At 25.0% G+C, this 15,475-nt stretch overlaps 3 protein-coding genes across 10 annotated transcripts in view; 2 read left to right on the forward strand and 1 right to left on the reverse strand.

Annotated features, from left to right (window-relative positions):
• Window positions 1-2,872: 2,872 nt before the first annotated feature.
• On the forward strand, window positions 2,873-5,716 carry LOC103578438 (G-protein coupled receptor 143). Of its 2 annotated transcripts, XR_008403323.1 has the most exons (7): window positions 2,873-3,062; window positions 3,139-3,238; window positions 3,495-3,586; window positions 3,677-3,855; window positions 3,938-4,265; window positions 4,916-5,212; window positions 5,311-5,716. XR_008403323.1 is itself a non-coding variant. In XM_053736890.1 (6 exons), exons 1-6 carry the CDS (start codon window positions 2,913-2,915, stop codon window positions 5,114-5,116), a joined length of 1,050 nt encoding a protein of 349 aa, XP_053592865.1. In that variant the 5' UTR covers window positions 2,873-2,912; the 3' UTR covers window positions 5,117-5,716. The 2 variants fall into 2 exon arrangements, 1 of the variants encoding a protein (XP_053592865.1); XM_053736890.1 differs by having other exon boundaries at window positions 4,916-5,716.
• A 139-nt stretch (window positions 5,717-5,855) lies between these two features.
• LOC103578437 (A-kinase anchor protein 10, mitochondrial) lies at window positions 5,856-13,343 on the reverse strand. Of its 2 annotated transcripts, XM_014441090.2 has the most exons (11): window positions 13,053-13,343; window positions 12,340-12,927; window positions 12,120-12,255; window positions 11,927-12,050; window positions 7,530-7,663; window positions 7,307-7,457; window positions 7,092-7,209; window positions 6,723-6,900; window positions 6,575-6,648; window positions 6,429-6,481; window positions 5,856-6,146 (listed from the first exon to the last, which is right to left on the reverse strand). In XM_014441090.2, the coding sequence occupies exons 1-11, from the start codon at window positions 13,075-13,077 to the stop codon at window positions 6,057-6,059; spliced, it is 1,671 nt and encodes a 556-aa protein (XP_014296576.1). In that variant the 5' UTR covers window positions 13,078-13,343; the 3' UTR covers window positions 5,856-6,056. The 2 variants fall into 2 exon arrangements, with proteins under 2 accessions (XP_014296576.1, XP_014296575.1); XM_014441089.2 differs by having other exon boundaries at window positions 12,120-12,927.
• Window positions 12,809-15,475, forward strand: part of LOC103568686 (kelch domain-containing protein 10 homolog) — a 29,170-nt gene continuing 26,503 nt past the window's right edge. For 5 of the 6 annotated variants that reach the window (XM_053736887.1, XM_053736888.1, XM_014441087.2 and 2 more), the window contains exon 1: window positions 13,575-13,807. The gene's annotated coding sequence lies outside the window, so the exon portion shown is untranslated. Of the gene's footprint in view, window positions 12,898-13,574; window positions 13,808-15,475 lie in introns of those variants that run through there. The other variant, XM_053736885.1, reaches the window with a different exon arrangement.

Raw genomic sequence — 15,475 nt, forward strand, 5'->3', positions numbered from 1 at the left:
CAAAATATTAAATTTATTACTCCATAAATCATAAAATATTTTTTTTTCTACTTATGAGTTGATCAATAATAATATTAATAATAATAATAATAGTAATAATAATAATAATAATAATAATAATAATAATAATAATAATAATAACTATAATAATAATAAAATTTAAGTAAATAACTCATTGTGAAATCACAAAATCTCTCTTACCTTTTGGAAGATAGTGATTTAACAAGTCAGTTAAAATTCAAACATCAAACATGATAGTTATCTAACGATTTCTTCTTTAAAAATAATATTAACTTGAATTTTTGGTTATTACTTACTTAAATTATCAATAATTTAATAAAAAGTGAATAGTTATAAAATAAAATTTTATAAAATTATAATCATAACTATGGAAACGTGTGAAAAAATTTTTGAATCAAGTAAAGATTGTCAAGAAAATAAACCACAAGATTCATGTCCTGGTAATCCATATGTAGAAATTAATCAGGAAGATATAACTGATGAAGGTCAAAAGAAAAGAAGTAAAAGAAGTATTATTGATGCTCCTCGCAAACCTAAATGCATGGACAAAAATGGACAATGTAGAAATCCGTTGTAAAAAATAAATAAAGGTGATAATCAATAATCAATTAGCAGAGTTTTTAAATGTTAATAGTCTATTAGTCTTTTATTTCATATGCTTATTCGAATTCACATAAGCACATTCATATAAGAATATCAAAACGTCAGTTTATTACAAGACACCGTCGAAGATAGATAGAATGATTATTTAAGCTCACGGTAAGAAGTCGATTCATAAAATTTTAGTATTTTAAATTAAAGATAAGATTAAAATAATCTCTTTTTTTAACAAATCAGATAAGACGTAATTAGTTAATGCAAATAAAAAGTAATCAGCTGAAAAGTTATTGAGAAAAAAACGTTTTTTTTATTTTATTCAATATGGAAGTGATTTCTATCGAAGAAAATTTAAAAGAAAGTGGGAACTCAAGTACTCATGCAGACGATACAGAAGATAAGGGTGAGGACGAGGATAACAGTAAGGATATCGATCAAGAATCTAAGCCCAAACGAAGAACAAAAAGAAATATAATTGCAGTACCTACAAATCCAAAAGTACGTAATAAACGTTTTGTTAACGGACGATGGAGAACTCCTCTTTGAAATGTTTACGTAAATTTAAATTAATCTCACAGAAACAATATTTAGTAGTTTAGTAGTGTACTTACTGTGTGTTATGCACAATTCAGATGTTAAATGTTTAATTTTATCACAATGTATTTCAATCGATTTGTTATATAAATTGTAATTTTTAAATTATAATCTCAGTAATTAAATCTAAAATATATTTTTAATGTAATAACGTACGATGGGATGTTTAATATAATAAATCATAATGAATTTTATTTGAAATTAATTAATTAATTACATTTTTCTTTCATTTTTAATTTCTAAGGAAATTTTGGGTGTTTTTTTTCCTGTTCACTTTCTTTATTATTTTCTATAAATATTTCTGTGTGGCCAACTGAATTCAATAAATTATAATAATTATAAACCGGTATTCAATGACTAAGTAATTTGCTATATTAGGAGAAAAAAAGTAATTGAAAGCAACGTATTTATAAGTATAAATGTGAATATTGATATGAATCAAATAAAAATGATTACTGTAAGGAAAAAGGTAAAAATAAGAGTTCCTAAAAATTTTATAAAAAATAAATTTAAGAGGGGCAAAAGCTTAAAATTTAATCGAAAAATTGTTAAACTTTAAAACGGTTTTAAATAATTATTTTGTAACAATTTAATTGAAACTTTTCTTTTAACAATAATATTTTCAAATTAACTTTTTCACATTTTAAACATATATAATATGTATAAAAGGTCGAATGTAAATGGTAATTTGGAAAAAAAAAAAATTCTTTTAAATCTAATTTTTTTTCGATGGTCTATTTTATCTCAAATTTAGATTTTTTTTAATGGTGGGTTCTCATAAAAATAAAATAATATTCAGCGATTGAGTGAAAGTAAATTAAACGAAATTTTTTTCTTAAATTATCCGTTTTATCCTTTACTTTAATTTTAAGTATTTCTCAAATTTTTTAATATTCTATTATTTAGTTAATTCAAAAATTGTTTGTATTTTTTAAATTATAATTAATATTAAAAATTATTATTAATAATTAAGTAAAAAAAAAAAACAATTTTTTTTGTACTTGTTTAAATAAAAAAAATATAACTTTGCTCATTTTTTTAATATTAAAAATATTCGGTGTTATATTAATTTATAAAGATCAATTGTTAATTACGAATCAAAAATAATAAAAAATAAACAATTAATCAAAATTAAATTATGTAATAGATCGATTTTAAGATAAGGAAAATAATAAAATGATTAAATCCTTTATGAAAAGACAGACAATCGATCGATCATGATCTTGTGGGGCTTCAAGGTAAGATAATATATCTTGTGAGTCCGGTTTAATAAACACATGTATAACGTTAAGCTCATAAATATGTATTAGTTTACGAGTTTTAAATGTGAATGTGCTTAAATTACTATCCCCAACTGAAACCGGTTGTTATGTATTCTATAGACAATTATTTAATTACACATCACACAATGACATCTCACATATAAAATATTTATATCATTGTTAATGTAGTAATCAATAAATATATTTTTCTACAATTATATACTAGAGTTTCTCGTCATTTCTTATCAATAACGTTATCATTGCTCTGTTCTGTTTATCATAAAAGTGGTCTTGTCTTATATTAATTTCATCAGATCAAGAAAATATTTTAAGGTCTACGTTAGTTTATGTGACAAAATTAGTGTTCGTTTTTTTTTTTTTTTTTTTTTTTTTTTTACTTCTGTTCAGTGAATGTTCAGTTGATAATTTAAAAAAAAAATGGCTGATCCAACAATTCAAACCTTCTGTTGTCGACATAACAACAATACCGATATTGCTATCATCATAATGCAAGAATTTAATACAGACATTTATAATACTGTGTGTTTATTTTCTTCAGTTATAGGAATATTTGGTGCAATTTATCAGGTACAATCCATAATTTACCAATAATAAATTAAGAAAACATATTAATTAATAAATTATAAATAATAATTTAATTTAGATATTGCCTAAAGAAGAATATCGTTGGCAAAATTTTTCTTTATCAAGAAGTCGACGAATAATTGTTTGGCTTGCTGTTGCTGATTTATTTGCATCATTAGGTGATTAATTAAAATAAGTTTATTTTAAATCAAATTAATTTAATTTATATAAATAAAATCAATACTTGAAAAAAATCAACTTTTCCGGTTTAAAAAAATTGGATATTTATAAAATTTTACGGCGGACTGACGAAAATCTGAGCGATACAATAAAAACTACAAGCAGGGGCTTAAAATTTTAATCTTTACTGGTTTAAAAATAATCCCGAAAATTATTTTAATTATCAATTTCACATAATAAATAATTTTAAATTAGGAATATTCATTCGCTCAGCGTTATGGATAAACTATAAACCAATCATGCCAACGAATGACACCACAAGTGTTATACTTTGCGCATTGTCATCGGTAAGTATATTTATTTATTTTAGAAATATTTATAAGAAAAAAAATAAAAAATAAAAACAAAATGATTGTCATGATTATTAAGTATTTTAGGCATGGACTCAATACTTTTATATGTCAACATGGATATGGACAATGTGTTATGCGATTGATATGAAATTATTACTCAGCGAACGACCGAGTAAATATGGATGGTATCATGCAGCTTCATGGATTTTACCCGCCGTATTAACAACATTCGGATTAACAATTCTTTATATTCCTAAAGCTAAGTTAGTTGACGCATTAGTAAAATAAATATTAATTATTATAAAATAGTTTAATAAATTAATCATAAATAAAATTTTTTTACAGTTGTCATGAATCAGTAACAATGACAGCGGCTATTTTACGGATTCTACCAAATTATTGTGTTACTTATTTATTGCTGGGTATTGTAATGATTGTTAATCCAGTTCTATATATATCGTCAACAAAAGATTTACAAAATGCTGTTATATGTAGTATGGCACAGATGACTGGACGCGAACGTAAACTCGTCCAAACAATTCAAGTTAAATTTGCGATGATTAATTTAGTTTATTATATTTGTTGGGTACCTAATTTGATTAATGGAATACTTTTATGGACACTTTGGTTTCACTTACCCGTTAAAGTTATCATTGCCTTATGGTATATTATGGTAAGGTTATTTAAGTAATAATGTTTTAAAGGTTCCCCTATTGACTGAGATGATCATTTATTGAGTTTATGTTAAGTTCAAGTTAACAATTTGTAACTTTGTTAGCAAAGTCAACTCCCTGGCAGATCCGAATTACGGTGATTATCGTAATTTGCCATAACTTACGGTATTTGGAAGAATTGTGGTATTTTACTTACCGTAAATTTTCGGTAAAAGAACGATAAGTTGCCGTAAAATTACAAGTCTGAGGCATTTTACTGTAAAGTAAAGTATTGCACTGTAAAAACTGCATTAATTAAAGTGTATACCGTAATTCACAGTAAATTACTGTGTATTACCGTAACTTGCCGTAATTTACCGTATTCGGATCCGCTAAGTTAGCAAATGTTCACCTTGGCCATTAGGGTTGTTAAAAAAAAATTATGGAATCAAAAATTAAAATTAAAATTGTTACATAATTTAAAAATACTGAAACTCAGGAACAATTATCCAAGTCAACATTTCTTTTAAATTTTTTCTAACTTATACCCTTAAAATATTTTTTCATTGACTAGAATTATATTTTATTGTGATTCTTTTAATTCAAAAAATATTAAACCCGATAAGTTAATTTTATTTCATAAAATAATAAATATCAATTACTATTTTAGGCTGTAACAAATCCACTGCAAGCATTTTTTAATGCGCTAGTATATCAACGATGGGGTAAACGTGAAAAATTTTTTTCATGGTGGAAAAAATTACATCAATTATATACAAATAATAAATTGAATGATAGTGAAGATTTAGATGAAGTGTCGCCATTATTAAATATCACGCCACAATATGAATGCATTAATGGCTCATCCTGATTATTAATACATAGACTGATTATTAAAAAATTTATTTATTAATTTAAATGATCATTAACATTTAAGTTTATTTATATTTATTTTTTTACTGTACAGGTACGTAGACCATTGTTTTATTTTTAAACAACATTCAGTCATTCGCATACAAATATGAAACAATATTAATTAAATTTTTTTTTATTGATATTTTTTAGTTTTAAATTTTTTCTCACTCAATTGGTTGCAAGTTTTTTTTGTTTTATTTTATGAATTTAAATTAATTTAGTTAGCACCTTCGGATTAATACATTAATACATCCAGATAAATATCGACAACAAATTTACCTTATTTTATCATTTAAAAAATAATATCTTTTATTAATTTCATTAAATACCGTACTCGTTTTGTAAGATATTCATTTTTAATTAATTATGATTAATAATATATCTAACTTTTTCTTTTAATAATAATTATCAATTATATCCATAAGTCGCGCACAAAATTATTTACATTTAATTGTAGTGTAAGATAAAAAAAAAATTATAATCGAAGTCATGGATTACTTGATTGGAAGAATATTTTAGTGTTAAAAAAATAATTTTATTAATAAAATAATAATGCCACTAATAAAAAAAAATATTTATAAAATTAAAATATTGTATTAAATAATAATCAATGATAATAAAAGTAATAATAATATTAATGATAATTAAATGTAATAATAACTGTCATTAAAAGTATTCAAAAAATATTAAAAAATACTATGCAATAATCTCACTTAAATAGATCGTAAAATTTAAATATAAATAAAATAATACAATTTTTTTTAGTATCAAATTTAAAAGTCGATGATTAATTTTGGCACGAGAATAGTCTCGTATTTTTTAGTAACGGCAGCAAAAAATCTCAATAAATCAAGATTTAATATTTAAAAAGAACTTTTTTAATAAATAAATTAAATTCAAGAAGGAAGTTCTGATACACCCAAAGTAAGTGACGTTATTTCACGTACAATCATCTCAGCTATTTTCCATGCTAATTCTTCTTTAGCCTATTATTTAAAATGATTACTCAATTATTTATAATAATAAACAATTATTAGTACAGTCAACCCGAGTAACTTCGAGTCTGAGTAATAAGAATCCCGGCTTAAGAACATGATCAGGTTATTCTTTACCAGCCAATTGAGCATTTCCAGATTTTAAACCGTCTATTGATTACTAGTTTATGTGAAAATAAAAAAATAATATAAGGATTGTCTCAATATTGTTTTTCGAGAAAGACTTTTGTACTCAGGTTGACTCTATGATTAAATAATAATAAATAAATTTACCTTATCTTCTTCCATATGGATAAGTCTCTTAACTGCTCGTGATAATCGCGATTCTAAAAATAGTATTTTATTTAATAATAAGTAAGTCAAAAAAATCAATATAATGCTCTCGAAGGTTGATAATTTAAATAAATTTATAAATTTACCGTATTTACGATGAGGATCCCTTTCTATTTCAGTGACAAATCGTCCCATACTATCAACATATCCCACGCTTAAACTAAGAAAAATAATTACTAAAAATTAAAATGATTATTTAAATTTAAGAAAATAAAAAAACTTAAATAAAATTACCTATACTTATGACGTTTCCAAAGTGAATCGGGGTCATAAAGTTGCCGGGTATCAATATTCAAACTACAATTCATTTTATTATCACGCGATGAACGATTATCATCGTCATTATTACTCATTTGTGTTGTATCGTGTGTTCCTAGACTAAAAATACTCACTTCGCTGCTACAATCAGACTCTAAAATAATATATTATTTTAAATAAATATTATAATTATAAATTAATAATTCATAAAAAATAAAAAGATTTGTAGTTTGTTGATAAAATCATTTTTTTTTATCACTAACTAATTATTTGCTTTGTTTTTGTGTAAATCTTGAATGTTATTGGTTACCAATTAAATAAAAAATGATTAATGTATATTTTTACCTGCTCTCTTCAAACGTTGATGAGAGTGAGAGGCACAAGCGCCACTTTGAATTGTGCTGATCAACTCAGATAAGTATTTGTAATACAATTGGGAAGATAAGAAGGCAGGTAGATAATGCTGCAAGATAAGTTTATCATTGTGACTATTATTTTATTTTTTTATCAACTAGTGGCAATAATTATACTTATGATGGTGAATGTAATGTAAAACTTACTTTACTTAAAAAATTATATACAATTATACTTGGTTTATCAAAACAATCTGGTTGTGGACCATCGTCACCTTCGCAACATATATTTTGTTCTATTAAAAATCGTATTTTATCTGTGAAACCCAGTGGCATTGTAGCTTGAAGACTAAAATACCTAGTTAAATAATATTAAATGAGTATTTAATTTATTATTTATCTGTTTATAAAGAAAAAAAAATTGTTTTACTTTTCATATATTATAAGAGCGTCTGCTTGCGCTTCCTTTGGGTCAGTACTTGTTTTTGATAAAAGATTCTGCTTGTAATTTATCGCAGACATCCAGAAATCTAGTAACTCACGTTTATTTTCTAGTTCCATAAACTAAACCAGAAAATTTAAAGATAATTTTGATAATATAAGTTATTATTAGGGTGTTTAAAAAAATATTATTTTTTTTTTTTTTTTTTCAAGTCTTATGGTCTTAAAAGTTAGTTTTAGGTATTAGAAAAATCCTCCCAAAAGAGTAGCTTGAAAGCTCAATACTGCTGAAAGCTCAACCAATATTAATTTTCTCATTTGAATTATGTAAAAAAAAATTTTTTTTTGTTTTTTATACCCATGAAAAATGAATCATACATGGCCATGCATGGCCGTATATGGCTCATATATGAAGCATATATGGCAATACATGGAGCATATATGACCATACATGGAGGATATATGGCCATACATGGGCATACAAACTTTTTTAACACAGTCATGCATGGCCATACATGGCCTTGTATGGTTCATGTATGGTCTTGCATGACGGTATTAAAAAAGTTGCCGTAAAAAATGAATCATACATGGTCATGCATGACCTATATGGCTCATATATGAAGCATGTATGGCCATACATGGGCGTACAAACTTTTTTAATACAGTCGTGCATGGCCATACATGGCCTCGTATGGTTCATGTATGGCCATGCATGACTGTATTAAAAAAGTTTCCGTGAAAAATGAATCATACATGGCCATGTATGAATGTTCCATGCATGGCCATGTCTGAAAATTGGCCAGACATAGTTATATATGACCAGACATGGCTATATATGACCATATATGGCCATGTATGGCTATACATAGCTTATATATATATATATATATATATATAGCTTATTATTATATAGCTTATTACATATATATAAGAATTTAGCTAACTATTACAATTACTTATAAACAAGCTGTTGTAGTGTTAAAAAAATAGGAAATTTTTTTTATATTACTAACAGCATATTGATGATTATATTTTGCTTTTTTGAAAATGATTGTATTCTTTGAACCTTACGTAGGACAACTAAACGTTGTTGTAACTGTCGGTCGTATAGTCTAGTCGTCAAAGCGTCGGTCTCTCGTTCGGAAGGACCCGGGTTCGAATCCTACTAAAGCGGGTGCGGTCATTAATAAGTCTAGTGTTTTTTTTAATTAAAAATTTCCGTTTCGATTAGGAATTCAATCGTTCGCATATCTGATAATCTCTGCGTCGCCAAAATAATTAAAAAGAAACATAAAAGATTTTTTTTTTAATTTAGTTAAAATTTCTATACATAGTCAACTTTCCTGAAAATTTCAGATTATTTGATCGAATAGACTCGAAAATATTGGCGAATTACGAAAAAAAAAAAAATTTTTTTTTTAGTTTTTTATTGATTTCTCAAAAACGACTTATACGATCGACTTCAAAATCTAATCAGCTCTAGTATTCAATAAAACGCGTCGATTCCCACCTCAAACATCAAAATCAGATAATTCGTTCGAGAGTTATCGCGGGAGAAAGAAATGGTGAAAAACGGTTTTTTCTAAATATTTTCGAAACGACTGACGCGATCGATTTCAAATTTTAATCAGCTCTAGAATTCAATAAAACGCGCCGATTGCCACGTCAACTATCAAAATCGATTGATTAGTTCAAAAGATATCGGCGTTGAAATGTTAAAAAAATAACATTTTATGTTATTTTTTCCGGATAAATCATAATATAACGTACTAAAATGTGCCTGATATCATACCAACTCATCTTTTTTTATGGTTTCTTTTGATCATATAATGTCATCGAACTTGGTTTTTGGTTTAAATCATATTATCAACGAAAAAATCGATAAAACGTAGTTTTTAATATTTTTATCGGATATTTCATATTTTATTGTTTCTTACATGAGTCAAAATTTATTTAAATCTTGATTTTGATCCCCGACATTGATTTCTGCCTCAATACACTTATTTTACTGAACAAAATCAGGAACTAAATTTTAAAAACCGCTTCATTGATGATTTTCGATTCTTAAATTTTCAAACTTCAGCATAACAGGTAACTTGTTAGAGCTTGAAAAGATCATAAAAAAACAATTGCCTGTGATAGCATTTTCGAGCTCGAAGAGCTCGAAAATATATCTACACTAATGTTTTCGAGCTCTTTGAGGTCGAAAACAGCGGGAAGTTTTGGGGCTGGCCCGCAGGGTCAACCGACAGACCGATTTTTTTTTTAGTATTTTGAAAGTATTTCAAAAACGACTTGATGAATCAATTCAAAAATCTGATCAGTTATAGAACTCAATAAAACATGTCGATTGTCGCCTTGAACGTCTTAATCGGTTTATTCGTTCGAGAGATATCGTTTGAAAAAAAATCGTAAAAAACGTTTTCTTTCGAAAACAAAGGCATACAAAAGTATTTTCGAGCTCGAAGAGAAAATGTATCTACAACAATTTTCTAAGCTCAATGAGCTCGAAATAGGCGGGAAGTTTTGGGGCTGGCCCGCAGGGTCAACCGACAGACCGATTTTTTTCTGTTAGTTCTTCGAAGAAAACACTCAGAAGTTTTTTTGTAGAAAATTTAATTTCCTACAATACCATGTACTTCTATTTTTGAAAAAAACAATTTTTTAATAATTTTATTTTAAAAAAACAAAAAAAAAAAAAAACAAATTTTTACGTGCAATTTGAATGGGAATATGAATATTCGTTCAACTCTTGGTAGAATTGAGATTTCGTGCGACTCTTTTGGGAGAATTTTTTTCATATCTATAACTAACTTTTGAGACGATAAGAAAAAAAAAATTTTTTTTAACACCCTAGTTATTATACATAATTTATTTATAAAAATTATTATAAAATAATTGATTATGTAAAGTCATTAATTTAAATTACATAAATTGCGTTAATATCTTAGGTCTACATTATAATTGTTGACAAGACGTGAATAATTTTTCAATTTATTTAATTTAAATAGTTTTTTAATTTCTAAATTTAGTTTATCGTGATTGTTTCAAAGATCTAGAACTTCATTTTTTCTTAACCTAATTCGTTCCTTTTCTGTGATTGGTCATTTTTACGATATACTGGCAGAGAAAACCATTAAGGAGGTTCGCCGATACTAGTGAGTCAAAGTAATGTTTGGATTTTTTTGTTTGCTAAATTCTCCTAATAGTTATGAATATTCATTATTTTAATTTATAATAACATAACGAATTCATAAATTAATATTTATTACTTATTCAGTTAAAGAAAGTAATGAAATTACTTGGTTATTTTTGACTCATATGATTTATTAAAAAGATTTGGCAACAGCGCGTTCTAACTTCTTACACATCGATATTCAAATTAACGCGGGAAAAATTTATTTCTAATCTCGTCTCTCTTATTAATGTATTTCTATCTTTGTTTTTTCTCTCAGCTGCTTCTGCGACGTTGCAAAGCCCTCAATAATGTGTATCTTTGTTGATAAATGAGATTAAATAATAAAATTTAACTTGAATTATTTAAATAATTACAACGGTAACACTATATTGTTAAAATCTTATCATATTTCAAAAATATTCAAGTTTATGGCATGTGGTTTTTTATTTCTTAAACTTGGGAGGTTAATAATGAAAATAATCGAATAAGTCATGACGGGAGCTTGTCCGCCATAAGAGCCTGTGTATAAGAACTCTAAAAACGTCATTTTCAAATCTTTTTTTTTTTTTTAAACTAGACGGTGGATCATATTCAAATTTTGAGAATACATAGATAAAGTACTTCTTTACATGTATACTAAGTTTCAAATCTTAAAGTTGGAAAATCCTTTTTAGATTAGATTCGGTCGAATCTCCTTAAGATCGAATAGACCAGAACGAATGATTTTATGATGTAGTATTACGTACTTTAAACATGAAACACTTGAAAAAATTGTTACTATTTGAATATTTTAATTAATAACAACGAGATAATCACCGCTTAAACGAAAACAATATTTAAAAATAATAATTAAACAATTTTAATAGTACTGATAAGATACCCCGTCGAAGTTACTGGCAATTTAAATAATTAAGATACAAAAATATATAAAATAGATTAATTAGTAAGTGACTAAAAAGTATAAAATTAACAATATAACGAATTAATATCAATTAATAATTCTTTACCAAATACAAGTAATTTATAATATAATTATTCTAAAACTACAGTTTTTTATTACCTAGATAATTTTGATTTCAATTATTGATCTGATAACGCTAAGTGAGTAATTGAAATTTTTAACATTATATATTGTAATTTATATAAATATTTATCATAAAACTACACAGTCACATGCTGTTTAAAAAAATGATATATATTTTATTTACCTCCATAAAATAAAAAAATGCTGTTTCGTTGAATAATATATCGGCTAATTTGACATCACCGCTTGTTAAAACATCTATTTGATGTTTGCAATGAAATTTACTTCGTAAAAAATCGTTGATATATCTAAAAAAAATTTTAAAACAAATTAAATAAATTATTTAAGTAAAACAAAATTTTATTTTAAGTACTTACTCATCTTCTAAAACTTTATAAACAATTTTTTGCGCCAACAATAAACCCTTTATAAGCATCACAACATTTAAATTACCAGCAGCTTCTTCCATTTCCGCTTTGAATTCAATTGTCAGCTCTCCCAATCTCAAATGATCTTTAAGAATATATTTTTTATAAATTTTCAATGCATCCTGAAAAACACTTGACATTTCACCACTACCATTATCACCATCATTACCAGTACTTTTACAATGTACCATTGATTTTTCTAATAGTCTAGTCTTTGGTCGTTGGTAATTATTTTTGTAACCATTATTGGCAATAACATTATCATTATCCTTATGATCATCTTTAATATTACTATCACCATTCCATTTATCTTCTAAGCAATCATCATTATTATCAGCCGGAGACTTGCCATTTAAATTAATATTATTTGCAATAATATATTTATGAGATGTTTCACGTACAAATTCAACTTCCATCCAATATTTAATCAACGCTAATTTACCACGGCTTTCCATAAATTGTATAAAATAACCAAGTCCATCTTTGTCATCAAGAATTTCAATTAATGTTTTAGATAAACGTGATCGTGCTGATGAAATTTCTGTTATTAAACTATCACGTATTTCTTCATCATCATCCACTTCCTCTTCTTCAAGGCTACGTGACGCTAATGGTCTTGATAAAATAGATGTTGATACTAATGAAGTTGATGTTGATGATGTCGATGTTGTTGTCAAATTTATTAAACCATCAGTAAATGATTTATCTGAGCTCGTTGACTTTGCTGGTGAGCTTTGAGATTTTAATCTGTCTCTACCTGATTATATTTTCATTTCAAACAAAAAATAACAAATTATTGACGTTTTGAATTGAGGTTAATAAATCAATATTTATTTTTTTATTATTTATATATTTAATAAGTAGTTTATTAGTTATAATTACCTGTTTTCTTAAAAAATTGTAACATTATTAGTTACTAGTGAAACCATTGTAAAAATCTATTATAAATGTCAGTTGTATTTTAGTAACCACGCAACGTAGTGTATTTTTAAGTTATTGGTTATTCTGATAAATATACTCAGAATTATTTAATTTATCAATTACATTAGTAATTAATAAAAATTAAATGTTATATTTATTGATATATTAATTTTTATTATTTATATTAATTGACAAATGTAATTTATATCGCGGAAACATTTTTTTTAATCAAATGTCATTGGGTACTTATTGCAAAACAACGACCATTTTTATTTTTATTCTTGAAAAACTAGAATATCGATAGTTGATAAAATATATTCGAGATATTTTATATATATTCGATTCGATATTCAGTATTAAAAATTTTTTTTAAATGGTTTTAATAAATATACTATTATTTTTAAATGCAATTTATTTATTTATTTATTTGTTGATTAAAAATTTTACATTATGACAGATGACCAAAAAAATTCAATGTCGATATCTCGATGTTAAAAATAAATTTTGAAATTCAAATTTCGGCTGACTTCAATTTGATCAATTTTTTACGTTTTCATATTTGTATTGTAATTAAAATTTTAATTTATGATTAATTAATTAACTAATTAATTGAGAATCTAGTGTTATGTAATTAAGTGTAAAAAATTATTTTTAAATACATTATCATAATCCATCGAAAATCCGTATATTTTTTGTATACAAATTTAAACATATGAGTAAGTAATTTATTAACCTCAACATTCATTTATGACTATGATACTATGAGATCAACAGACAATATATATATAAGGTAAATGTCCCAATACCGGAACGACGAAAGGTATATGACTGATTTTTATCATTTTAAAAATATTCAAATAAATTATAAACCAAAATAATTTATTACATCATATAGAATAGACATTTACCAATTCAAAAATAATCAAATTAGTTCATTTTTCTTAAATTTAATATAGAAAAAAAATTTTTTTCTATGACACCCAAAAGACCCAATACTGAAACGCTGAAATAGCCTTGTCCTATTACGGGAATTCGGTTGTCCTAATACCGGAACAGTAAATAAAATAAGTTATTTTTTGCATTTATTCATGGTGAAAATATTAATAATTATTAAATAATATTAATGTAAAACGAGTATGAATGTAGCAGACATCAGAGAACTTTAAAATTATTAATAAATAAGATAAATAATTAAAAAAATAATATTTACAAAAAAAGCACTATTAATTTCAAAATTTTTTGAATTCGCATTTTTTTAAATTTTATATTATTAATTATTTACTCGATTTATTAATTATTTTAAATTTGTCTGATGTCTGCTATATCACACCCATAATGTAAAATGTATTTAAAATTTAAAAATGATTGAATATTCAATGAAAATAAATATTTTGAACTAAAGAATAGAAACAAAATAAATCATTTGAGGTTATACTAGGAAAATAATTAAAAGAAAAAAACTAAAAACAAAAATTTATTTTTTGATTTAAATTAGAGTTTATCTATATTTGATGTATTTTTTATAGCAATCATACATACTGCATTAAATATTAGGGCTCCAGTAATAATTAATATTGTACTTGATTTAGCCAGTCAATAAAACTCACCGTTAATGTCTATCGATAAAATTAATATGATTGGCTGTTCCGGTACTGGGCACGGGTTTATTTTGGTGTACCAATAGACGAACAGTAAAATTAATATAATAATACTATTTTTTTCATATTTTTAATATGTTTTCTTGAGTTTTATGTCATTCAAGATGAATATACAAAAAAAAAATTATTGAAAAGTAATTCTATGCATTTTCTATAAGCTTAAGACCATTGACTGATTTCTTAGCAAAACCATTAAGAGACATGAAAAAGTCATGAATCCGAGACTATTGCTCTAATTTACATTTTTTTTTTTTATATTTTAATTATTTTCTAAAATCTATTTTATATCTTATTTTTGAACTGAAAGATTAAGGTTTCAAATAAAGAAAGTTTTATTTAATTTCATCGCGTACGAGTTGAAATATAATATAATGATTATCAAATCGTTCCGGTATTGGGTCTTGTTCCGGTATTGGGACATTTACCTTATGTATATATTTTGGTTTTTAATAAATAAATTCAATATTAAATGAAAAAAATTTTAAAATATGATACTGAAGTTAGCTGACGTCTAATAATGTTTGGAATTTATTCAAAACGATAAATTATAAAAAAAAAAAAATGCACCGTTAATTTTTTGATTTTCTATATGTATATATTTTAAAATTTTTATTTTTTGTAATTGATTTAAAAAAAAAAAATCTGAAAATTTTTAATTGTCTACTAACTTCAGGATCATTAAAAAATGCATGCAAACGATTTTTAAAAATCTTGTTGTGCATAGTT

The sequence above is a fragment of the Microplitis demolitor genome, chromosome 2, assembly GCF_026212275.2.
Source record: "Microplitis demolitor isolate Queensland-Clemson2020A chromosome 2, iyMicDemo2.1a, whole genome shotgun sequence".
NCBI classification, from domain to species: domain Eukaryota; kingdom Metazoa; phylum Arthropoda; class Insecta; order Hymenoptera; family Braconidae; genus Microplitis; species Microplitis demolitor.

What these genes read in the sequence shown, in the direction of transcription:
- LOC103578438 (XM_053736890.1), top strand. Translation starts at nt 2,913, where the DNA reads ATGGCTGATCCAACAATTCAAACCTTCTGTTGTCGACATAACAACAAT. An exon ending in TGATTTATTTGCATCATTAG is followed by an intron (nt 3,239 to 3,494) that starts GTGATTAATTAA and finishes ATTTTAAATTAG; the next exon opens with GAATATTCATTCGCTCAGCG. An exon ending in TACTTTGCGCATTGTCATCG is followed by an intron (nt 3,587 to 3,676) that starts GTAAGTATATTT and finishes TAAGTATTTTAG; the next exon opens with GCATGGACTCAATACTTTTA.
- LOC103578437 (XM_014441089.2), bottom strand. Translation starts at nt 13,077, where the DNA reads ATGTTACAATTTTTTAAGAAAACAG. An exon ending in ACAATTTTTTAAGAAAACAG is followed by an intron (nt 12,928 to 13,052) that starts GTAATTATAACT and finishes AAATATAATCAG; the next exon opens with GTAGAGACAGATTAAAATCT. An exon ending in TGGAAACGTCATAAGTATAG is followed by an intron (nt 6,649 to 6,722) that starts GTAATTTTATTT and finishes TATTTTTCTTAG; the next exon opens with TTTAAGCGTGGGATATGTTG.